General features: G+C 43.3%; 3 protein-coding genes across 9 annotated transcripts; 2 read left to right on the top strand and 1 right to left on the bottom strand.

Moving 5' to 3' along the window:
• Window positions 1-317: 317 nt before the first annotated feature.
• Window positions 318-4,682, top strand: LOC105703459 (mediator of RNA polymerase II transcription subunit 25). The gene is made up of 15 exons (XM_012431877.1): window positions 318-459; window positions 565-720; window positions 838-883; window positions 975-1,102; window positions 1,192-1,411; window positions 1,562-2,171; window positions 2,271-2,527; window positions 2,687-2,862; window positions 2,926-3,088; window positions 3,179-3,364; window positions 3,447-3,641; window positions 3,749-3,937; window positions 4,007-4,066; window positions 4,179-4,301; window positions 4,425-4,682. Exons 2-15 carry the CDS (start codon window positions 599-601, stop codon window positions 4,578-4,580), a joined length of 2,631 nt encoding a protein of 876 aa, XP_012287300.1. The 5' UTR covers window positions 318-459; window positions 565-598; the 3' UTR covers window positions 4,581-4,682.
• Window positions 4,683-5,004: 322 nt separating this feature from the next.
• Window positions 5,005-20,615, top strand: LOC105702797 (calcium-binding mitochondrial carrier protein Aralar1). Of its 6 annotated transcripts, none has more exons than XM_012430649.2 (18): window positions 5,005-5,289; window positions 8,338-8,364; window positions 11,242-11,298; window positions 11,688-11,830; window positions 11,929-12,044; window positions 12,115-12,254; window positions 12,346-12,492; window positions 13,090-13,231; window positions 13,507-13,600; window positions 14,654-14,744; window positions 14,842-14,917; window positions 15,070-15,188; window positions 15,264-15,434; window positions 15,565-15,705; window positions 15,779-15,973; window positions 16,100-16,202; window positions 17,527-17,617; window positions 18,013-20,615. In XM_012430649.2, exons 1-18 carry the CDS (start codon window positions 5,248-5,250, stop codon window positions 18,182-18,184), a joined length of 2,067 nt encoding a protein of 688 aa, XP_012286072.1. In that variant the 5' UTR covers window positions 5,005-5,247; the 3' UTR covers window positions 18,185-20,615. The 6 variants fall into 6 exon arrangements, with proteins under 6 accessions (XP_012286072.1, XP_012286081.1, XP_012286113.1 ...); XM_012430665.2 differs by lacking the exon at window positions 5,005-5,289 and adding an exon at window positions 6,307-6,694; XM_012430658.2 differs by lacking the exon at window positions 8,338-8,364 and having other exon boundaries at window positions 5,006-5,289.
• On the bottom strand, window positions 20,291-24,827 carry LOC105702786. Of its 2 annotated transcripts, XM_012430636.2 has the most exons (8): window positions 24,425-24,827; window positions 24,112-24,230; window positions 23,836-23,923; window positions 23,543-23,709; window positions 23,346-23,446; window positions 23,135-23,226; window positions 21,285-23,030; window positions 20,291-20,968 (listed from the first exon to the last, which is right to left on the bottom strand). In XM_012430636.2, exons 1-8 carry the CDS (start codon window positions 24,702-24,704, stop codon window positions 20,964-20,966), a joined length of 2,598 nt encoding a protein of 865 aa, XP_012286059.1. In that variant the 5' UTR covers window positions 24,705-24,827; the 3' UTR covers window positions 20,291-20,963. The 2 variants fall into 2 exon arrangements, with proteins under 2 accessions (XP_012286059.1, XP_012286051.1); XM_012430628.2 differs by having other exon boundaries at window positions 20,293-23,030.
• Window positions 24,828-25,002: the final 175 nt, after the last annotated feature.

Genomic DNA, 25,002 nt, shown 5'->3' with positions numbered 1-25,002 from the left:
TTTTCTTTGTCTTAAATGTGCGATTGGGCAAGAAACGCAAGATAGAGAAATTCAGGTGTAAATTCGGTAAATTCGGACATGCTCATTGAACAGACACAAAAATTTATTTTATTCATATTGTATTCTAATTTTTAAAGTTGATTGTTCGATGAGCATATTTCAAAGGTTCAGAACTTGTCTGCGAACTTATTTTGAATTCCCGCTTTACTTTATCGAAATCGATTACATGGAGAACAGCGCTACTTCATGGAACTATTTTAAAGGAATGATACGAGATTCCCTTCTAGTTATTTATGTTCATTGGTTGTTCTTAATGATTGTGTTCACCTGTAAAGTGAATTGTGAACAATTGTGAACGTGTAGCATAAAAGTTAGATGACTTTTAAAGACTCGTTTGCAAAGTAGTTGAAGCGTTATTATTGTACAATATGGTGCATAATTATTAAATTTTCCCGAACGGTAGGTTATTTATCATATCACACGAAAAACAATTTTCTTATGAAATAAGAAAAGAATGCTAATAAATTACAGCAGTGTAATTAGTAATCTTTAATATTTCTGCAGTAGGGATAAGTGATTTTTCCTGAAACAAGATAAAATGGTGGCGGGACCGACAGAGCATGGAATGGAAGCCGATGTAATTTTTGTTATCGAAGGCACAGCCGTTAACGGTGCCTACTTAAACGACCTTAAAACGAATTATCTTATACCGACTTTGGAGTAAGTACACGTTAAAAAATCTACAATTTGTTTGTATTTAGAAAGTTGTTCAATTTTAGTGTTTCAGAAGAGTATTCCAATTAAATTGGTATCCTGTAATGATTATATTTCTTGCAGATACTTCAGTCAAGGTGGAATTGAAGATCGAGAATATGTGTCAGAGGTAAAGAAATATCCGATATGTATCAACGTTATTACTTAATAATTGAATATTTTTAAAAATATAAAATGACAAAAAACTGTTTCAAATTTAGCAAAATAGCACCACTCTCTATGGCGTGGTGGTTTATCACGCAGCCGATTGCTTACCAGCACCATGCACGGGCACTCTTGGACCCTATTCAAATCCACACAAGTTATTGCTCACCTTAGAGAAATTGGAGTATGTAATATAATCCTAAGTGATCTATTTTTAGTATACTTTTATATTTCGCAGGCTTTGCACATGTATTCACCGTCGTCCTTTTACAGGATGGTGGGTGGAAAGGGAGAATCTCACGCTAACATTGCCGAAGGACTCGCAACTGGATTGCAGTGTTTTGAAGATTTACAACTACGTAGAGATCCTAATGCTGCTCCACAAAAACATTGTATATTGCTTTGCAACTCGCCTCCCTACCAAACCGTTGTACAGGAGTCGTACAAGTTTGCCGGTCACACGGTCGAGCAATTGGCCGCTCTGTTCCAAGAAGTAAGTATCAAAGTTAGGAAACGTCAACCATTCGTTAATATACAATAGTAGCAATTAACACACAATTTATAAATTAATTCCTTGATTACGACAATAGTATAACGTGGTCAGTGATTTTTGGTTCCCCTAAAATATTAAAATATCTTCCAGAGGAACATCAATCTCTCAATATTATCGCCAAGGAAAATCCCAGCACTGTTTAAACTGTTCGAGAAAGCAGGTGGTGATCTTCAATCGTCTCAGACAAAGAATTACGCCAAGGATCCGCGTCATTTAGTGCTGCTGCGAAACTACAATTTGAAGGAACGACCAGTCAGTCCAACGATTGGCAGCACGGGTCATGTAGCTGCTGCGAGTGCAGCGCAAATTCCTTTGAGTCCATTGCAGAGCAACGATAGTCCAAACACGAATCAAGCAACGCAGAACATAACTCAGCCACAGCAAACTCAAGGCTCTGCCTTTAGAAGTCAAACGCCACAAAATATTACATCCGTTCATCAGCCAGTGACCCCGTCAATGGCTGCTCCGATGAGTGCAGGGCGTCCTGCATTCGGTCAACAAATTTCTGCTCCACCGAATTACCATGCAGCAGGATTGGGTGCAAGAACTACTCATCAAAGATGGATGCGGCCACCATTCATGCCTCCTAGTTCCACGGCTACGGCGAATACGCAAGGAAGTGCATTGATAGCACAATTGACTCAGCCACCGTCTTCGTTAGGAGGATTGAACGTTCCGTCATTTAACCAGAGAATGGATGGTATGATGAAAACACTTCTGTACAACCTTAAATATCCTATAAATATGTGATCACCGATAGGGCATCGATAATTATAAAAGTATGCTATTAATCTCACAGCTGGTGCACAGCAGCAGCAGCAGCAGTTAACTCAACAACAGATACGACTAACGATGCAACTGCATCAGCAACAAAACGCACAACAAGCTTCGATGGGATTGCAAAATCAACCACAGCAAAACCAGACAGGCCCGCAGTTGGCAGTGACTGGAGTTAGTCAATCGGTGCCGACACAAGTCCAACAAACAGTAACTGCAGCACAAGCTTCTGCATCTGTGTCGTCAGGAACATCACAAGTTTCTCATCCACAGGCTCAGGTATTGATTGAAATTTTTAAATTGAAATATAATTTTTTTATTTCGTCTACAAACAGTTTTTGAACTTTTATTGTTAAAAGTGACATTTCATGGGAGTCAAGATCTTTCTTAGTGTTTCCACATCTTAAGACTAATTGAATCGCATTGCTCATGTTGCAGGGTACCGTTGCTGCTGGAAATGTTCCTGGACAGCAGATCACTACCAGTCGTCAAACAATCTGGCAAGGAATTTTGGAATGGATTGAGAAACCCAAGAGTCCAGTCGACGCTTTGAAGCAAACTCGACAAGTTCCCTGCCAAGTCTCGGCCAGCTCGAAGGATGGCGAACCAGAATTGTGAGTTTGTTAATTTAATCTCCTTTAGTTTATATACGAACTGACATTATTTCTTCCATCCAGGAAAGCAGATATGTGGCCACAGAAACTTATCATGCAATTGATGCCGAAACAACTCATAGGCAATATCGGAGGAGCATATTTGAAGAACTCGAAGTCTGTCATTTTTCATCCTACACCTTCCGAGGGCCTTGACTCTCTCACGAAAGTCATGAGCTCTGGATTTGTAAGTTTAATGTTTTACATGTTATTTCAGTTTATTTGTTAGTACATACAAGGACAAGATCTTATAACTTATTAATAATTCCCATTTCAGGCAGGCTGTGTACACTTTACATCGATTCCCTCACCCTGCGATATAAAAGTACTCATTCTTTTATACACTGCGGAGCGAAGAGCATATTTAGGATTTATACCGAATGATCAGACAGCATTTGTCGATCGCCTTCGTAAAGTGATTCAGCATCAGAAGTCCACGCAGGCGTTGGTAAAGCAAGGACAAGTACGTTTCATTGGATATACATATTTTTAAATGTCAATTATATAAATATTTATAAAACTAATCGATGTTTTTATAACTTCAGCCTGGGTCAGTGTCAGGTAATGCCATATCAGGTTCGATGCCAACAACAGGAATTTCTCAAGGAGGTATTCTTATGTCTCAAACAAACACAATGGCAATGGGTGGCGGTCAAATAACACAAAATGTGGTGTCGTCGAATGGCCCACAGCAGACATTGAACACGTCAACGGGACCCCAAGGGCAATTGAATATGCAGGTATTAATATTAATATCTCAGTTGTTAGAACTTTCAATGAATTCATATTTGGTAAGATTGTAACCTGGCATTGGTATAGAGTTATGATTCTATAAAATTAATTACAGACTGGCGGAATGCAAGGACCTCAGCAAGTCGGGGCAGGATCTGGTAACATGATGGGACAACAACGACCACCTTACGATGACTTAGAAATGGCTAGACAACAAAATCTCTTGAAGATACAACATTTACGTCAGACTCTTGAGGCAGCACAACAACAGGAGGCGCAGTATAAGTCACAATTAGAAGTCAACGTAGGTGTTGTTATTTATATGGTTTATTCACGTTTTACAGTTCAATATTTAACAATCTGAAATTTATAGATTCAGCAAAATCTAGAGGTGGCGCAGCAACAGGAAATGCAGTACAAACAACAGCTTGAGGTTTGCCTTTTCGATTATTGTTTTTAGAAGTGCAAAGAAAATGTATTACCTTTATTATTAAGATATCAGAGATAGACGCGAAATATACATAGGATTTTATTGTTTATGGCAGGCACAACAAGCTCAAAGGGGTATTAATCCTGGTGCAGCGATGAGTGGACAGCAACCGAATGCACAGCGAATGATGCGTCCTGTCATGGCGAACAGTCTTGGCTTAAGACATCTGTTACAACAGGCAAGATATTTGTTTTTGCTCATATAACCTTGATCGATTAGGTGCTTCTATAAGAACGATAATTACAAGAACGATGAATTATCGATAAAATCTGACCCCTAGAAATTTTATCTGAAATTACAGCAACAGCCACAATACAGGCAGCAAGTCCTAGCTATGCAGCAGCAAATGGTTGGACCGAGAGGGCAAATATCATCTAGGCCTATCGGTCCTGGCAATCCTCAAAATCAACAATTCGAAGACGTTTCAAATTACGACTTCCTTGGTTGCAATAACTAAGAGACACGTTTTTCATAAGAGGGACTGGTAGAATAATTTAACACTGTTTTATCATTCAGTATTTATTAATGTAAAAGTAAAAAAATATATATATATACATAATTTTAGAAGTTCCAGAATTAGCATGTCTAGAAATCTATGTAAGCCGTTACGTGACAGCCAAGTACAAAACACATGTCTGTCAAATTATAACACGACGGAAATAAGAAAACCAGGTCACGATTCAAGAAGTGAAACAGCCTACGTGAATTAAATCCGGTAAGTTATTTTTATTAAACGTTAAATATTAAAATATAATTATGTACGTATACGACTATACAGTAGTCATACGGAGAGGAGTGGGGGAGGTTATAAGTAATCGCCGGCCCGGTGGCGTTACTTGTCTCGCAGTCTCGGTGCGCATGTCCGCCGCGCCAAGATGGCGTCATCCGGCAGTCGAGTGGCGTCATCTGCCGCAGGTGGGCGCATTGCCTCGTCTAACGGTAAGGGTTCCACGATTCGGTGTTCAGTTCCATTCAGTTCCATTCGGTGAGACCGCGCGCGAGGAGGGTGCGCGTTAACAGCAGGACGCAGTGGCCGATTCGACCCCCGGCCCTCGCAACGAGCCGGACCGTCTAGTGATCGTCTCGTGCCCGAATTACTAAATCCTCGAGTTCTTCACCTGGGAATGTTGAAGGACTCCCTAATCGTTCGAGCGTCCAGCCAAGAGGTGGGTAAGTTTGGCTCATCATAACTTAGGCAAGTCCCCAACGGCCGTTAAAGCCATTACGCTCACCTCAAGACTCACCGGGGACCAGGAAAGTGGGCGAGGACAATTCGATACATCGATCCTTATCGAATACATTAGATCGAATCTTCAAGAAATAAAGCCGTGTCTAGACTAAACGAGGAACGATCCTCGCGATTTTTCCCACCCTCGCAAATCCAATTGTAGAAATAAAATCGTTCGTTTCTTATTCACGATCTGCCAGGAACCGGCGAAAACGAAGGCGCGGCCAGTTAGGCAGACATTATTTAAATAAATAAATTCCAGTTAATTATACACTGAAAGTAAGAAAAAATTCATCGAACCAAGGAATCTATTTCGGGATTAAAATGTAATGTATCTCGAGTCATGTTATTTAACGACGGAGTAAACAGTGGAGATTAAAAGATTAGCTGGCTGACGCGATCGGTCGTGATGTAAGTGCGTTGTTTATTGCTTTGATGCGTAAGTGGTATGTCCTGGCACGTCATGGTAAGAGACCGGCGAGGGCCGGTCGACCAATCAGGGCCCGACTCGCGATATCGCGCTTCCGCAAGAGACACGGAACGTCCGCAACCTAGGTAGCCGATTGGCGGAGCGAATATCGATCCGAGTCTCGCCGAGAGAGGACCGACGCGGTTTCGAGGTCACCGGGACTTTACAGCCGCAGCCCTCACTCTCGATCTCGTTGCATTATTGGCCGGAATCCCGCTTTTCGGGCCGATCGGCCGACCCTCGGGGTCGGGGATACCCCCTGGACCTTTTCTAGGTTAGGAGGGCCTTCCGCTTCCCAGACGGAATACCCTCGGACCTACAGACCGCATATCGCGAAATAATTCAAAATATTAAATAATATAAAATAATAATTCCCTGAATTATATACCAGAAGAGAAATTTAAAGATGGCGTCTCGTAGATGACAATCGGAGCCGCCGGCTTTTATCGTTACTTTGGCGATCATTGTCACGTTAGGCATTCGGGAAGGCCTTTAGGGAACGACGATCGGTTCGCAGGTGTCGCGTCCACCACCTTGACCGTCGTTTGTATTTTTAAATGTACTCTATGCCATTTGGACGACTCGAAAATAGTCGCCATCCTCGCCCACTGGCACACAGTGTCTCCGTAGACGGCGGACCGCGAGATTCTGCGTTCCCGTCCTCGAGGTTCAACATTAAAATTCCGTGATTCGCGGGAAAGTACACTTTTTTTTTTTCCTTCTCTTTTTTATGCGAAGATTTTACCGAATTCGAGTTTGTAACGTCGATAACAGGACGCGGGGTAATTCGACCGGAAATTAATTACCAATCATCAGTCAACGGGTTATTCTTCGAGCCTGGTAATTTGGAAAATCCTATAATGTGCTCGTGATGGTAAGGGGAATTTTTTAATCTCTATTCTTAAACGACAGTAATTAAAACCACAAGATGTGTATGATACGATTTTTTTTTTTTTTTTTCCTTTAGTGTAAGAAAGAATTATTTAATGGAATACTTTGGAGAAGAGGAGGAAGAAGCGAAAGGCGGTTTCTCTTCCCCGATTTTCTTTTTTCTTTTTTAAATCGTTTAATCGACTTATCGAACGCGCGAACCCGTTTATTTATTTTTTCTTTCATTTTGCTATCATTCGGGGGTTTGCGTCATTATAACGAGTGGTCTAGTTGTTGCTCCCAGGGATACTCTTATCGGGTGACCTTGCTTGTGCAATTAATCGCCTCGCTTCGGCATTTTAATAAAAGCGAAGCGAAGCGGTGGGATGAAAATGAATCGGGGCGAAGGTTTCGCTGTCGTTAACTCTCGTTCAGTTTTATTTTTTTTTTTAGTCGACTTTCCTTTTTTTATTCCTCCTGTGTTTCCCGGGGTATCGCCACGTGTCGGGTTAGCAAGGATGCCGCTAAAAATATTTCGAGCTCGGTGGAGCGCAAAGGATGAGCGCTATGCTAATACTTTGCGGCACGCGTCGGCCGATCGAAATTCAATGCCACCGCGTTATCGCGTCACGGCGCGTCACACCGGTGTCGCGTCAACGCCGCGTCTCGCGTACCGAGGGATACGTCGTCTATGAAATCTGTTTAAAGAGTTCTCTGTGGATGCATATGTTCAATTATTAAATATCCTCAGTGTTGGTGAACATTTAATTTCAATTGTCGAATGGTAATCGAGCCGTGGATGTTTTCGGGGTGACTCGGGGTCGCGGTTTCCTGTTTCTTTTTCAATTATTAATGCAATCCACCGAGCCGAGATATACTCTTATCTATTGTCTCTCCTAATCGTGTTTGGACCCCCGCGAAGCGATTGACGTGAATTATCTGCGGATTGCGAAATCTCGGCCCGTGAGTGCGTTGCTCAATTGCTATCGCTGATAAGAGAACATTTCTATCGGTGTCAATAGCTGGGAACAACAGATCCCGTCATTTAGAAAATCAGAAATCGTAATGTCCCGTCATTATCCGGCAGAAAAGTTCATTCTGATAACATCTGCGAACATTTCTCTTAACGATAAATTTTCTTTCTCTTTGTACAATAAACGTGACCCTTTATACAATATACGTGACGCAACGAGTCGTACTCGATTTCGTAGATTATCTCGGTGCAGCAAAAAAAAAAGAAGAAGAAAGGATTAAAATAGTTCGGTTATCTTTTTCCTAGCTTTTCTTTTTCCATTGTGTTTTTCCGGGAGCAGCGACTTGACCCCTCGGAGAGAGTCCTCTTATCACTATCTCTCGCATTTATCGTAACTCCACGTTCTGGCTCGAATGAATGCAAATGTCAAGTATCCTTAAAAAAAAAAAAAAAAGTTACAGAGACATACATTTTATTTTGAAAATCTAGATCCTCGGAATTTAAAGGGTTATGAAAGGATCATTCTATATATATGAAATAGAATATGAGATTGGGAATAATGACCTTGGGTGAAAAAAAAAAAAAAATTGCATTTCCACAATCGATGATATCAGTAGCGACTTTTTATGCCGATATCAGGTTTACTTAACTTCCACTGTCTTTTCTGTTATCAGGAGAAACGTGGAGTAGTATTTCAAGGGGTATGTAAGGTTTTCTCTATTGTTGTGTTTAAGTTGCACAAAAACGCAAGAGAATGCGCCTAATCTGTGTTAAGTCGATTAGCGAATTAGTCGAATTAGTCATTACTTGTTTAACAATGATTTTCGATCCATCCAGTTGATTAACCAAGTCTTGGCTAACAACTAAACATTCTATTATAATTGTTACGATATTGTTGTTAGCAATCACGACGTGTCTTTTGCCTCGTATGTATAAAATGTATAAAATGTATAAAAATCGCATGCATCATTGTAGTGCGTTTTCGTAGTTGCAAAATACCGGGACGCGCGATAATAACGTTTAAACGCGCTTAATTGTTATTTGGCAGAATGTAGTTGCGCAGTAGTAGTGCTCCGAAGGACTAGGCAATTGACCGTGAAATTTAATTTATTTAAAACTTGAGTATATAGAAATTGTTCATTTGACGTGAAACGGTCGCTTCCTGGTTCCATGGATTTTTTTTTTTTTTTCGTTTCCGGTGCATTTGGTCCATCCGGCCGAGAATGGTTTTCCTAATAGATCACTGTCGACGAAGCTTGCTTCTCTTGGCGCGGAGTGTCGCGACCGTGCACCTGTTAATAATTATTCACGATCAACAAAGCAGAATTATCCCCGATGACTAGAAATTCAGGGTGCATACATGCGCACCGAGCGCCGTACCGAGGTATGCGCAATTTGCGTTCCATATTCAGATCATGAAACCAGCGCCCTCGTACGTTAAACGCGCAATTAACCTACATTTTGAACCGCACACTTGCGCGCCTCTCTGCTCGAGTACCTTCGCGGGATAATTTACTATTTAATTAACAATCGACACGTCCGGCGAAGAGATGCAACTGTGCGGATAAAATGCCCGATTCAATTTCCAGTTGCGGTGTTAATTAAACCGTGAATTTAATTTAATCCCCATGAACGTCGCAAATGGACCGCGTAGGGTGTTGGGCAACTTGGCGCGAAACTCCTGTCTCCTCCACCCGAGTTTCACTAATCGGAGGTTAACTAATCGCGATCAAGGGGTATCACGGTAATCTCGGGTTAACGAATCCTCAGTTAAATTCATAAGGCATTAACTGCCTGCACTTTATACCTGGTAACCATTCGTTCTTAAAGCCGGTAGTAAGGTCTACGGCGCTTTAAGGCTTTTTTAAAACACGTGCCCGTCCCCCCCCCCCCCCCCCCCCCCCCCCCCCCCCCCCACCGGCCCCGACTTCGCGTAATCAGTCGCGACCGAGCGGAGTATTTTCAGAGCGGTGCCTCTAATCAGCTTACTAGAACGGGGGAAAGAGGAAGACGGCCAGTGGGAGGGAAAGAACGATCCGTGTCTTTCGTAGGGCCGGACGGGAACGAGCTCCAGTTTGGTCCCATTAGTCGTGCGCGACGCGCGGACGAAATTCGGCTACTGCGCATGCTCTCTGCGGGTCGCGGATTTTCCTAGAGGGCGCGTCGATCGAGCCCAAGTTGTCTCTTTATATTGAGGGCGAATCAACCACCCACCCTACGGGTCGCGTATTCACTTAAGAGGGTGCACCGACTGCGCAGTCGCGGGTCGTGTACTTACGTAGAGGGCGAACCACCATGCCGAATACGAGAGTACGTTTAAAGTTAATATGAGTATCGTCAAAGCGGTACAGTGAATAAAATCCAAGTGTTTTTTTCGCGTAATAAAAAAATTTAACGTGTAGTCGTAGGTTAGGGCCAGCTCGAGTCCTGGGGAAAAACAGGGGATATGGGAATCGATGCGTGGAAATGCGAGCCTCGTTAATAATTAACCCGTGGATTATTCATTTATAGGAATGTTTATGCATGTTCTCTTTTCCTATCCCGCTCGGCGATAATTCTTTACGACCGCCGATACAAGTTTTCCTCCTTCGACCTCTGATTACGGGACTCACGCGTAAACATCGTGCATCTTTCTATTGCATTTCGAGTCACTAATGGAACTCTGAAGACCATCTCTGGGAGAAAGATCACTCCACAAGCGATGAGTCAGTGCAAAAACCAGTCTTATCCACTTTCCGATAAAACTTCCATTCCGCAAAACTCCGCTATATAGGTCTCCCTGAAAATGTTAGCTCTACCCAGTAATCGCGATGACTTACGTACGTAACTCTTTTATTTTTTCTATTTTTTTTTTATACGTATATATCGCGTTGAAATTCTCCGTGGAGTACGAGCGATTAACTGTCAGCAGGGAGACATCGGCGCGCCACGTGGCGACCACGTGATCGACCACGTGACTGATCATGTGACCTGTCATCTGACTCGTCACGTGGTGCCCGCTCGTATGGCAATCTTGCTTTATTTTTTATAGTCCCGAAGACCTCTCGCGAAAGGTTCGGATTCGACTAACGTAAGTGCAAGCGAGAACGTGCCGATTCCCGTCGTTTAATCCGATCTCCACGTGCGAGCTTTTCGAGGTTAAGGTCAATCGAGGTGATGACCGCCTCGGTCAAGGATGGCGTCGAGGTCGACGATTCGCGGTCACGTGGATTTATCACATTTGCGTGCTTCTAAGTCTTCCTTAGTCGGGTGCACGTGTAATGGTGCTTGTAAAAGCTCGCGGTAGATCTGTATTTAAAATCCAGTTTCTAATGTCCGAATGAAAAGTTGATCCTATTTCAATAATAGGTTTTTATGCCTCTTGTAAGTAATAGACATTGTCGACGGCACCGTAATCAATGATAAGCCCTGGTCGAGATTCGAGATAATCGATTCTCCGTTTCCTAGACGCCTTTCGGAAGAAAATACTTTGTTTACTCTGCTCGCGGTCAAGGTCGCTCGTTTGTCACGACATTTGCCAACTTTTGTCTACTTTTGCGACCCTCGAGTTTCGATTGAAGTCCTTTTATCCATTTCAGGGTCCCGGATATCTGAAGCGTGCGAACAGTGATCGGCTCTATGAAATCTTCAACCAGGTAATTATTAATGAACATCGACCTTCGTCCCCTTCTTTAATCCCAATCTACACGTCTGCGGATCAGATTGGCAGATAAACAATCGACAATACACTTTCCCCATTTTTTAAATGTACACGCTGGAAATGGAAATCTCTTCATCGCACCAAAATCGTTTCATTTCGTGTATAGTTTCGAGTGAACCTAATTTCATGTACACCGATTTTATTATATAAATCTTTTTCTTCGTCTCAGGCAATGAAGTAAATAATTTTCAGCGTGTACGGTTTACAATGGATTTTGTGTACCTACCTTGTATTTCGCGCGGAACGGACGAAGATGACTGAGGGATATATTTGTACCTCCGTTAGCTCGCAGGTAATCACAGTAATTTGTGCTCGTTATTGCAGTATGCCTCGCAGGAGAAGGATGGCGAGAGATTCATGACCCCTTGCGACTTTGTACGAACTTACCTTGGCCTTTACAAGGATGCCGATTACAATCCCGATTCCGTCAGACTCCTCGCTGGCATCGTCGACACCAGCAAAGATGGGTACGCATTGTATATTTATGATAACAACGCCCGCACGTAAATGAAATTAGCATAAACAAAGCTCCAACTTCAGCGGTATTTTTTTTTTCTATTTTCAGGCTCATCTCGTTCACCGAATTTCAGGCGTTCGAGGGCCTCCTCTGCGTGCCGGACGCCCTCTATAAGACTGCCTTCCAACTATTCGACACTAATGGAAATGGAATGGTTGCGTTTGGTAAATTATTATGGATCGATCTAATAAGCGGTATTAACGATACTATGGGTTAACGATTATCGATCCGCAGACGAGTTCGCTGAGGTGATGAAGAAGACCGTTCTGCACCAAAGGATGCCGTTCAACATGGAGAGCAGTTTTATCAAGCTGTACTTCGGGAAGGACAAGAAGAGACTCATTAGCTATGCAGAATTCAGTCAGTTCCTTCACGTGAGTTGACATCGACATTTTTAGCCGTTCGAGTAGGGACTTTGTAAAGTATCTCTATCGGCACGGAGACTGAGCGTCTTTATTCTCTCAGGACTTCCACGAGGAGTACGCGACGGAGGCCTTCAAGAAATTCGACAAGGAGGGCACGGGTTTCATCTCGGCGATGGACTTCCACGAGATCATGCTTAGTATTAAGAGCCATCTGCTCACCAAGGAGGTGAAACGAAATCTCGTCGCGGTAAGTTGACGTCGGACTGGAACACCTCCCTGTCGTCGTTGGACTCTTAAGGGTAGCGCTTGGCTAAGGGATAGGATTCTTAGCGATAGCTTTCGCTACTTTCGTTTATAAATCTTCTCCCCCTTGGTGCTCGCTTATATAAGAGAAATGACGTCCTTCCTTCGGGCGAGGGACAAGGCGAGGTAATTAAAAGGCCCCTCTAGGTTCTACGTACACCGCGGTCGCTTTGATCGGCTCTTGCAAACATTTACGGACCACTTTGGCCAGGTTTCGAAGTGCCTACGATTAATGGCCGCGTAGTTGGCACCCTTTTGAAAGGGTGAAGCCACGATTGTGGATCGAGTCCCGCGCCAAGTACCCTCGTTGGCTCTTTAATGTCATTGCTTCCTACCCGCTACTTTTTCCCCGCGGTTCAACGAGCCGACATCTCGAAGTGGCTCCTTGATCCCGTCGATGACGTTGAAATATATCCACGCATCGCCGGAGACGCGTTTAGATTGAAATGCACGATCTCGTCTCTATATCCAGATTTATAAACGAAATTAGCCGGCGTCTAGACTTGCGAATTGAAGTAAAAATCGAAACGGCACATCGCAGGCAGTGAATATCGGTCAGTCCGGGAGGAAAGTAAGTTTTCCGTACTTCATGGCGTTTAACTCGCTACTCAATAACATGGAGCTGATCAAACGTATCTACCTGAATGCAACCAACGGCCACAGGAATCAGGAAGTCACCAAAGGTACGGAGCAAACTGCGGATACCGCATCGTGGGACCATTGATAGTACGATACCGCGTATGATTTTCTTGGGAAGTTTTCATTTACCGAGCGAAAAAAAAAAAAGGATCACTTTACGCGCAAGTGAACCCTCCACTCGGTGTATTTCATTCTAGCTTTACCACCTCGTTCTATCTCTGGTCCACGGGTGCGTCGATCGCAGGTCGGAATACCAATTATTAGTTCATATCGAAGCGAAATGGTCATATCTTAACCCGAGGTAACGACGTATTTTCAGAGGAGTTCCTCCATTCGGCGCAGATGATGTCGCAGATCACGCCCTTGGAGGTGGACATCCTCTTCCACCTGTGCGACCTGCTCCACCAGACCGGGTGAGTCCTTTGACATTGCCGATAGAAGATGGGAAACCCTCTTCGGGTATATCTTCTCTATCTCGAGGAAGGTCACGTGGAACGATAGGTCGCTCTGGTGTCGGAGATCCAGACGCAAGCCAATCTATTTCAGATAGGATATCTCTGCTTGGCATTCTCGTCCACGTAGCCGGTCGTCGAAAAGCACGAAATCTCACGTAAAGCTATCGTTAGACCGGATCATCATTCATCATCCACTCATCCACTCATCATCCGAACGAACTCCGGTGACCGGGTGATGATGTCGCGCGTAAGGTGAGGCGAAGAGGACCCTTTATATGCAAAAGGGGAATCACTCCGAGAGTGGTCCACCGTGTGTACATGTATACGGATATGTATATATATATTTTTGTATTAATGTATACGTGGACATGTATTGAAATATCTCCGTATTTATGTATACGTGCACACACCTTTCTATGCGTAGAGAAAGATAGCTAAGAGCTAACGGACGTACACCGTGTACTTCTGTTCTGTCTTTTCGGGTTTACGTGGAAGTTTCACTCTCCTCGACTGAGAATGATCTCTTTACGTGTTTACGCTGCTCGGATATCAGGTCCACTGGGGAAGCTGAGCGAGGCTCGCTTTGCGGGTGCGTCTTTTCCCATTTTCCGAAGGAACTCTGTCGCGAACTTCCTGCACCCGCCGCTAGGATCTCTGCCTTTAGGACCGTACTCCTCCGTTAGCGTTCCCGGTGATGGGCCGAACGTGCGAATAAAAGAAATCAATAGTTAATGAAAAGAATATTTAATGTATTTTTTAAAGGTGCGATTAATAAATGAAAATCACGTTTGGCCCATCTTGGCTGGGGACACGGGATGCTTTGCCACCTTTTGCCATTTCTTTTGCCGGCATTCGCCGAGCTCTCTTTCTCTCTCCACGACTTTTTTAAAACCTCGTATGCCCTCGAGCAGTGTTAAAATATTCCTTAGTTGGTCCTCGCTGGACATTCATTACGCATGTTGTCAGCTATTTAAATCCGTTAATTGCATCGGTTGTGTCTTCAACTTGCAGGAAAATCGTCTACAACGACCTCGTGGTGATCACGCCGGAGCAGTATTTCAAGCAGATCACTAAACGACTGGCGGAGATCAAAGCCGTGTCGGTAAGTCCGGTCGAAAGACCATCTTCTTAGGCGCCTTTAGTTCATGGTACTCGTCGGCAACTTTTTTTTTTTTTATTCCAACATTTTTTTACTTCAGAGCCCGGAGGAACGTGGCGTGTTCATCCAAATCCTGGAGAGCGGCTATCGGTTTGTACTTGGTTCCGTTGGAGGAGGTGAGTCTTCGATATTTCCTAGCTTCGCGAACGATTGAAGATACCGCTTTCGCATCCCCTTAAGGGCCTTAATTATTCAAGATGGTCTTTCGCGGATTCGTTCTTGATTTAATATCTGGACGTATTGTCCATTCCGTCACGTTTCGTTTCAGCCGTCGGAGCCACGGCGGTCTATCCGATAGATCTGGTGAAGACTCGAATGCAAAACCAGAGGACGGGCTCCTTCATCGGCGAACTCATGTACAAGAATAGCATTGACTGTTGCAAAAAGGTTGGAATCGAAAAGTCTCCCTACGGACGATTGTCTGCATGATTAATGATGAAGCTGGTGTCCCGCGTTTGACAGGTCATCCGACACGAGGGCTTCTTCGGGCTCTACAGAGGACTGGTGCCTCAGTTGATGGGAGTCGCCCCTGAAAAGGCGATCAAGCTCACCGTAAACGACTTCGTGCGCGACAAGTTCATGGACAAGAATGGAAACCTCCCGTTGGCCGGGGAGATCATCTCCGGGGCTTGCGTAAGTGACCCTTGCGAAGTTGCCCCCGAGCGATGTCGATGGAAACCCCGATTTCGATCAACGTCGTCTCCGAGATCTGAAATATCTCTGCTTCTCATACGGCGCTTAAATGCGTTCTTTTTTATTCCAGGCCGGAGGCTCGCAGGTGATCTTCACGAATCCCCTGGAAATAGTGAAGATACGACTCCAGGTCGCCGGAGAGATAGCTGGAGGGTCCAAGGTCAAGGCGTGGTCGGTGGTCAAGGAGCTGGGTCTCTTCGGGCTTTACAAGGTGAAGACTCTCGGCTTGGCTTTCGGGTCATCCAGGATGTCCTCGAGGTCTCTTATCTCTTTCATGCTTACAGGGGGCTAGAGCTTGCTTTTTACGAGACGTACCGTTCAGTGCGATATACTTCCCCATGTATGCGCACACGAAAGCACAAATGGCCGACGAGGGAGGGTACAACACCCCGTTGTCGCTCCTCGCTTCTGGGGCCATCGCTGGAGTACCTGCGGCTGCTCTGGTTACACCTGCTGACGTCATCAAGACTAGATTACAGGTGAGGGGGTTAACGTTTCTCTACTTGAAGACCGAGTTCTATGCACGGCATAGTTTCTCCTTTGGTACTTCCTCGTTTTGTATAGACATTTGTACTAATCTTATGATAATTCGTCATTGTTCCCAGGTCGTCGCGAGGCAAGGCCAGACGACGTACAATGGACTCGTGGACTGTGCACGAAAGATTTACAAGGAGGAGGGTGCGAGAGCTTTCTGGAAAGGCGCATCAGGTATGACCTTGAAGAGCGGAACTTACGAGCGTTCCTGCCCTTTATCACGCTTTCTTATCTCAGTCGTATATTTCGATACTTTAAGGGGTATTAAATACGCTGAAGACTGCAAAGCTTATACTTGTACCCCGTATGGCAAAATTACATACGTGGGGTACTTCTTAAAGCATCCTATACCTACATAAATTTGTTCATATACGCGTCTTAAATTTTCCATGGCGAAATTTCAAACGATTTGGCACACATTGAGAAAAGCTTCGTACAGGAGGAAATCCAGCTTTTGCAGTCTTTTCGTATCCCACCTCCTGAATGTTTGTACGTCAGCTTTGAGGCTCACCTCATCTGGTACTAGATTTATTTTTTTTTTATCTATGCTTCGGGGGGATATGTTGCAATTGGGAGGTACGCAGACCTCTCTGCCACTTGCTGTATGTAGCATCTAGTGTACATAGACGCGTAGAGAAAAATGTAATTAGGTCGTAGAGAAATTAAGGCAGTTGGTAATATTTTCTGATGGTCGATTGCATGCGCGGGGTTCGGCCCTGCTGCATTCGTCGGCCTTTCTTCCGCCTCAATTATGACCCGGCGATTTACTTATCAGTGAGTACTCTGTCTCTGTCTCTTTCTCACCCTCTGTTGTTGCCTTTGTTAAACGGTGTTTCACGTTTGTCGTCTTCGTCTCGTCAAGGCCTTGTACAGCGCAGGGCGATGAGTCCGAAATTCGGAACACTCTGTGAATGACTTAAAGGGAAAAAAAAAAAAACAATTAATTAAATCTTCAATGAAAATAATTTTTTTTCCTCGGTATAAGCAGTACGTCGATTTTAAATGCTGATCCTAATTAATTCTCATTTATCGATTTATATTTATATCTTTGAATTTCCATTCACAGGGTGCTCCAAAACTTGACCGTCCATTTGTTCGTTCGAAGTTGATCCTACTCGTTTGCTCTTTTTTTTATTTTTTTATTTTTCTTCACTTCTGATTTAAATAATCCCTAATACTCTGACGCATTTGTTTGGGTGATGAGATATACTGAACAGTGACTAAAATAGGATTTCCAGCATTTACGAGGAGTCTAGAATTAATCTTCACAGTTCATGCTCTGCATTTTGTCATCGATGAAACATTCAAACCCCGGTACGGGTGTTTTTTAATTATCTCTTTCGATTATAAAACGCATCTTATCATCCCATGACTCTGAGAGGAGATCCTCGCCGTAGGCGAATATAACGAGATCTTTTGTGTTGTCGATAACGAAGGAGGGAAATTATGCCGAATGTCGCACCTTAATCTCTGTACTTGATGCAATGTCTAATTACAGCTCGAGTATTCAGATCGTCCCCCCAATTCGGAGTCACCCTGTTCACCTACGAATTACTGCAAAGGCTGTTCGTCGTCGATTTTGGAGGATCGTGAGTGTCCCTCGATATTCCTTGCATCCATTATCTTGCGCTTGCCTCTTTTTTTTTTTATTCTGCCTAGACTTATTTCCCAGTATCGAGGTTGAATTTCCGACGTGGACGCAATTAGAGTAGTTTAAGGATCTCTGTCCACCGAAGTTCTGCTTTCTGTATGTCATAGGACGAGGATAGATATCGGGGATTTATTTTATTTTTTTATTCGCACGTAAAGATACTCGGTCTCTTCTCGCGTGAGGATTAGATGTTCTTGCCGTGAGACTCCGTCGCGTTCTGAACCTGAAGATCGGCAGAGAGACAACGAGCATGGGCATGGCAGTTCCAGATTCGGAATTACTGGAGAGAACATCCGGGGGGGTCGATTAATAACTCGGTTCGATTATTTGCAGCCGGCCAACCGGCTCGGAGCAGAAGGTCCCCGTCATGGGAGTGGCGGACGAGATTCGTTCTACCAACCCGGACCACATCGGTGGCTATCAAGTAGCTCTGCCCATCTTCACAGGGATCGAGACCAAGTTCGGTCTCTGCTTGCCCAAGTTCCAGGCGGCTATTGGGCATTAACATCGTGCTAGGTGCTGCTAGAGGAGCTTTTAGCGACCTAGACCTCCCAGTAGTGTATCTATTTGCCGCCAGGGCGGCCCTAAATCGGCCGAGCTAGGCGAATCTCGCAACTACCGAACTGCGTCGGTCATCGCGGAAGTATCTCGGCAGAGCAACTCGGAGACGTCGCTATTCCCCGGATTCCTAGCTAGAAGAGCTCCCAGAAGAGTTTACAATGTTCGGCTATGATTGGCGGTAGAGTTCGCTCGCGATAACGCTATGATAAGACCTGCGATGAAGAGAGACGGTTCGCCCTATCTGGAGTTTAATTAGAATCGAGAATTTGTTCATTTAAGAAATTATGCGATCCTAGGCCGAGAGAGACAGGTCTTAGGGTCTCTGGAATTTAATTCAAGCCGATGATTTCTTCATTTCCTACCTCGTACAATTTAATCCGGAGGAAGACAGGTCGCAGAGTTTGTGGAAATCTTTAAAGCCGTCTCTCGATTCATCTCTGGTAGAACCTCGTTTCCATCAACGTTCGATAAAAAAGATAAACAACGTCGACACTCCTGATGAGGCCAACGAAGTACAAAATGGTTCCAAGGGATTACGAGTACCCACTGACGTTCGTAATTGTAATACGGATCGATGTATCATGGTATTGCGATAGGGAAGAGCGTCGTTTACGGTATTTGCAATTTTCTTCATGTGAAAGGTGCAAATAGGTCGGCATTCCTCGATTGAACACGCGAATTATATATTTTAGCGCGTTTAATTGCAATTTTATGACTACATCGTCCGACTCCGATGTCGGTTTTCGTATCTGCGAACATGGGCGAGTTTTTTTTTCTTTTTCTTCTTTTCGAGTACGCGAAGAGTTCGAAGCGAGTCCAACTGCGTTTCTTTTAAAGGCTGAGAACACCAATCTGTCCTCGATTAATTGTTCGATAATGGCACACTCGCTAATGCAACATTTCCGTCTGCAATTCTCCTCGCTCGAGTGGATTCTTTCAAGTTCGTGCGGTCGCCATTTTCAAATGTGGCGCCATCTGTCCGGCGCTCTGGTGCGATAGTCAAGGGAATAATTGAAATGGTTTTGCGAGTGTAGCTCCTTTATGTATGTCGAAAAAAAAAAAAAAAAATTGTAACGTGTAATTTTCTATGTGACAATGCAGCAGCGATCGCACGAATTTGTCATATCTTCGATCCTTAAGCGTGGGCTTTAACTTTTGTAGAGCTTGGTCGTCGACAATGCGACGTAACAAAGGAATCTCGCAAGTGCACGCTTTTTTACCTCCCAAAACGTCCGAAATAGAAACGAGGGCTGTGTTTATCCTCCGAGAGATGAATGTGTATCCGTGCATAATTAAACAATTGCCAATAGACGAGGTAAATTTCGCGGCATCTTATCGGAACCTTTATCAGCCAAAGAGGCGCTCCTCTTGCGCGACCTTTTCAAGGAGACGCGGAAGTGGCGTCGAAGGTCTCGTTTATTAAGCCTTGAATATTCTAAGACCTTGTACGCTTAAAAGTAAAGCAGATTTGCATCGATAACGCGATATGCAATTTTAATTTCAATTTATGCTCCGAACAAAATTATTCCATTATTTTAGAAATGGCGCAACGACATTTCCCTTCGTAAATTGCTCAGTTATCAGAAATTGGAGGCGTTGTATTGTTTCTTTCTTTTATANTATATATATCTTGTTTGGTAATTTCTTTCCCTTCTTTTCTTTTTATTTTGGATCCTCGTACTAAACCGATCGACGTACTGAAATCAGAGGGAAACAAACGGCCACGCAATTGCACAAAGTATAAGCAAGCGAGGAATAAATCTATTTTACGAAGCATTACGAATTTCCAATAATCGATGCGTTAGTTTTCAACTAGTTATCGTTGGTCTCGGCTCGTTGGCATATTAGGGAATTTTTCTTAAACGATATCGCGACATGCTTAAACTATAAAACAAGGCGCAATTAATTTTTCCGCGTCTTGTATGTGGTCTAATCACTGATAGAACTCGGCAGAGTTTCCAGCCAAATATATTTGTGCGATCATGTCATAGATGTTACACCGGACATTGAAACAGTAATTTGAAACGTTCGTTTAATAAATAATTCTGGGTAGGAAAATATAAATATATCTTTTTATTCAATTTAAAGAGAGGTTTAATGAAAATTCCTTAATGGCCGACGTTCTATACGATCTGTGATTAAAATCGAGAATCTTGTTATATCGAAGGCTCCTAGATTGTAAGTTTATCAATTTGACTTTCATCTACACTACCCAGCCGTAATCTTTGATAATCTAGATTTACCTCATTGCGAATTGTAAAGATATATATATATATACACACACACGTATACAGAACTGTAAATCAAAACTTAACTGTGAATATCTATACTGCTGTGCATACATTTTAAAATAGAAATAAATACTATTTAAGCGATGGTTAATGATTCTTCGGATCGAGAAAATGATTTCTTTGAATTTAATATGGTATTGTTCAAAGAAATATTTCTCCGGTAGCATGGAATTTTTTTGTTCTCGGCGTGGTAGAGTTATTTGCATAGCGTAATGTCATTGGTAGTGGCGAATTTTTTGAGAAATTTCATTCATGGAATATTTATTTAGAACCTCCCCACGTAAAAAAAAAAAAAATGAGACAATGTCGGCTTCGCAGCTGCATTCGGCCTCGTTACGAATCCTTCCGAGTCCCTTCAAATCAGTTCTGGCTGGTTAGTCTTGACATTAAACCAAAAAGGATTCCTCGTTTGCACGGAAATTAGATGATCCATTATCCTGGAACATGATTTGCCCGAAAAGAAGAGGTCATTACAATCCTCGCGTACTTTGCGATGGCATATACAAGATGGCCGCGCGAGAGAAGGCAATTGAATCTCTTATAATTCGATATATTAATATTTCTACCGGCATTACAATATTATACTGAGGTGCAGGCTTCGCGGACGGGAGTTCTCGCAGTCGTTTAATTTTTCCATATCACTAAGACCTAGTAATTTATATTTCAAGCTGTTCTGTCTCCTCAAGCCGGCGTCTTCTTCTTCGACTCTGGACTCTATGCTCGAACTCTCCCCTAATTTCCTAAACTTTATACCTTTGATATTATCTGCCGGTTGACCTCCATCGGTGTTATCAACACCTTCGTCCATGTTATCATTCTCATTATTAATTCCTTCCAGGTCGCTTCCACCCCCTTCGGCATTTTTATACTCTTCTTCTGTAACCTCGGCGTCATTGTTGATATTTTTTCCAAGATAGCGAGCGCCATTTACATCCGAATCTGGTATTACACTTGCGTCTAATTTATCATTTGTTTTCACTTCTTCGTCCTTTGAAGCTTCATCGGAATCCCTGTTCGGATTTCCTGCTTCTCGTGGTTGGATTTTCTCGGGACTTAATTTCGTAAAATCATTTTCTGTGATCCCGGAATTTTTTTCCGCGGCGATCCTATCGTCATATTTTCCATTTTGGATCTCGGTATCGATTACATCCTTTCGAGCTTGGATATTATGTTGCTCGTCATTTTCTTCCGCAATTTCTTTAAGGATCTGGTCATTTCCAGATTTTCTGAAGTCGGGCTCGTTTACCTCGCGATTTTTCCTTTCCTCGAATTGGCTTGGATTTTTTTCCGGGCCAGGCTGATCTCCATTGTTGCTCGAGAATTTTGTAGAATTATTATTCTGGATATTTTGCGGTATCAAAAGTTTCCTGTAACCAGTTTGTTGCACTTCCTGCCCGAAGTCGTCGAATATCCTGAAAGCCGTCCCGTAAATGTATCGGTTTTCACTTTCCACCTGTCCTTGCTGATCCATTCTCCTTAAATAAAAATTCGAATTGTCGTCGCTGTTCAATGAACTCCTCAATTCCGAATTATTATACGCGCCGAGGTTCCGACTTTCCATCTCGTCTCCCGAGTCCTGGACATTGTAAACGGGGTATGATTTTCTGACCTCCAAATTCCCTTCATTACCATCATCTTCCCGTCTTTCTTCAATTTCTCCGGTACTTTTCCCGGGACTTTCGACCAGTTTCCTTAACAATGGGGTTATCGTACTTAAACCCTCGACGGATCCAATTTCGTCCTGCCTGCTAGAATTACCATTTCCTGATATCGATTCCAATTGAAATCTATTGTAATTACTCTTCTGGGCATCTTCGTCCTTTTCCTCGACTTCTTCTACATTAGGATTGAACAGATTTCGATTTTCGCTCTGCCTGTAATCCGCATTGGCGAGAATTCTGTAATAGAAGTCGTCTTCGCCGAGGTCCTGTCCGCCATCTTGGATATTCGGATCCAAGCTTTGATCCCGATTAATATCGAGGATTTCCGTTGTCTCGGCTTCAAAGGGAGTATCGAAGGACTCGTCCGGAGGAATTACTCCTTTATCCGAACTGAAATCCTCAATGTCCTCGTCGAATTCTAAATCGAACCTTCGCACTTCCGGCGCATGACCTCCTTCCAAGGACTCTTCCTTCGCTTGGGGTAAATCCTTGATTTCGAGGTCCCCGTTGAAATAATTTACATTTTCGGTTCTTCTCGTCGATACCTGGCTAATTGCAGGATAATAAGGTGGGTTATTAGGATTATCATCCTCTTCGGGATGTCCTTTATTATTTAATCCTCGATATAGAGGCACTTCGTCGTATTCCGAAGAGAAGTCTTCCTCGTAATTCCTGCCTCTCCAACTTTCCAAGGAATCATCGTCTAAGGAACTTCCGATGGAGAATCCTGTCATTATATTTTGCCTGGCTAATTGTCTTTCACTTTTCCTTAATCCTTTCCTTTTGTTTTTCCCACCCGCGCTCGGCGAGCAACGAGTTCGGGGTTCCTTATTCGGGCCTGGGGGATAAATAAATTATAAATTGAGGATTCAATGGGCTTATTAATTAATCATCGAGGTGAAGGGAACTTTGGGTCGGAATTAGGGAATAAGAAATACTTACTGCACAGATGAGGATAACGTTTCGAGGCTTTGAAGGAAGAGGGGCAGTTTTTCATTCCGGGGTTGTATGGCGATTGCCCTAATTCGTTTCCCCTGCAGACATGTAAAAAGTGGCTTACTTAAATTAAAGTCAAGTAAACAATTTCTATAAACAAATAGTGCAGCTACTAGTGTATGTTTATTATTAACTTTTTAGGGTACGTCTTACTCACCTGGGCCCGTAATTGCAGATGAATATTCGGTTCCTCTTATTGTCTTTTGTAATAAAAAGAGTAGAGCCACAACCGATGCGTTCCGTTGTCGCCCAAGCTATCTGGAAGTAAATTATTTACGCGTTAAAAATAATTTAATATCATAAACCTCCGGTTTTAATTCAACATTGGATTCACACCACAACTTGGTTTCTCACTTGGGTATAATGCTCAACGTTGTTCGAAGCGGAAACGGATTGTCCAAATTTGTAATTCTTGTGCTCGTTGAACCAGGTTTTGATAACCAACTCGAATTCTTTATCAGCCGATGTTGCTGCACTCAGTGATTTCAATTCAGCAATGTTCTGTCCGATTTCAAACCTGCCTGGAAATAAAATATCAGACTCCTGAGAGGCTTCTCGAATTTTTCTTCATTTATTATTTCTTGATAAAGGGTGATAGTAAAACGCGTAATTGCTTATCAGTGATATATTGTTGGTACACAACCTACCTACTTTCCTGTCCGTTGATGGGTTGTGGGCAAAATTGCACCGATTTGCCCAATTTTGAGCACTTGTCGCCAGGTCGTCATCCCAGTACTGCATAAAGTAAATGCAATTGTGCACTGAGAGGAAAATCGATTTTTCTTTCAAGGAAATAATTTCCCAGAACGGAGTTAAAATTTCTTTCGTCAATCGTATCGTTTAGTGAGGACGCTCTCAAGAATTAACGACGCGCTAGTATATTGTTAATTAATTATTCGCTAGGTATCATTACGCAGTTTTACCATTTCCAGCATATTTCCCGCAGGTGGTTGGCCTTTAACAAGACCAGCAGCAATATTTTCTCGCAGCTCGTTATGAGCTTTCAGGATACTCTGTCTAAGTTCGCAGGGAACTCCAGATTCTGAAATGAAGTCCCGTGAAAAGTTTTCAATTTTCTAACGATACCCCTTATCACCCTAATAATCGAAATCTCTCCCAGAGAGCCCAGAATAAAAATCCCCCTAAAACGCGAGGAACTTTCGAAAGTCCTTAATGTCCCGAAATTCCGCGCTAATTACCCGCTTACCCTAACTTTGTGAGTAAATGCGTCCTTACCCAAAACAGTCACGTCCTTGCAATTCGCCTCGACGGCGAGCACGAAGACGCCCTGAAGAGCAGCCGTCGTGATAACGCTTATCCAAAGATATTCCAGGCCCACGAGGACTCGTCTTCTTAGTCTCCTCGGATATCCTACGTTAATTGTCGGCCTGTTTCCCTTTGTTAATACTTTTTCGCGGTATCTACTAAGTGTATGCCGATTTTTCGGGTTCTTCTCGGCGAATCCCCGGCGGCCATCTTGCGAGGAGTACATCGCGTTGTCTTCCGCGGCGGCCATTGTGGTCGCTCTTCTTATATCGGCTATTTTTATTTCCCTACGAGTAATTACTCGGAGTTTATGACCCGAGGATTTATAGAATACCTATCTCGGAAGTGCGATATCGTTTAATCGGAATTAAAGATGCGCGCCACTAAAGCTGTTCGTATGTGTTCGACAAGTTACCCTTGTTGGGGCCGATTCGACGTACTTGGCGTTATTGCAATTGCGATGTGTAGGAGGTATCGGGACTCGCCAGGGCTGGTTTTAATCGAAAGCGATTCTCTCGTATTGGTTTTTATTATAGGAATTAAAATTC

The sequence above is a fragment of the Orussus abietinus genome, unplaced genomic scaffold (genome assembly GCF_000612105.2).
Source record: "Orussus abietinus isolate OABI.00-Male unplaced genomic scaffold, Oabi_2.0 scaffold50, whole genome shotgun sequence".
Classification (NCBI taxonomy): domain Eukaryota; kingdom Metazoa; phylum Arthropoda; class Insecta; order Hymenoptera; family Orussidae; genus Orussus; species Orussus abietinus.
Note: the sequence above shows the minus strand (reverse complement) of the source record. Positions and strands in the feature narration are given on the sequence as shown.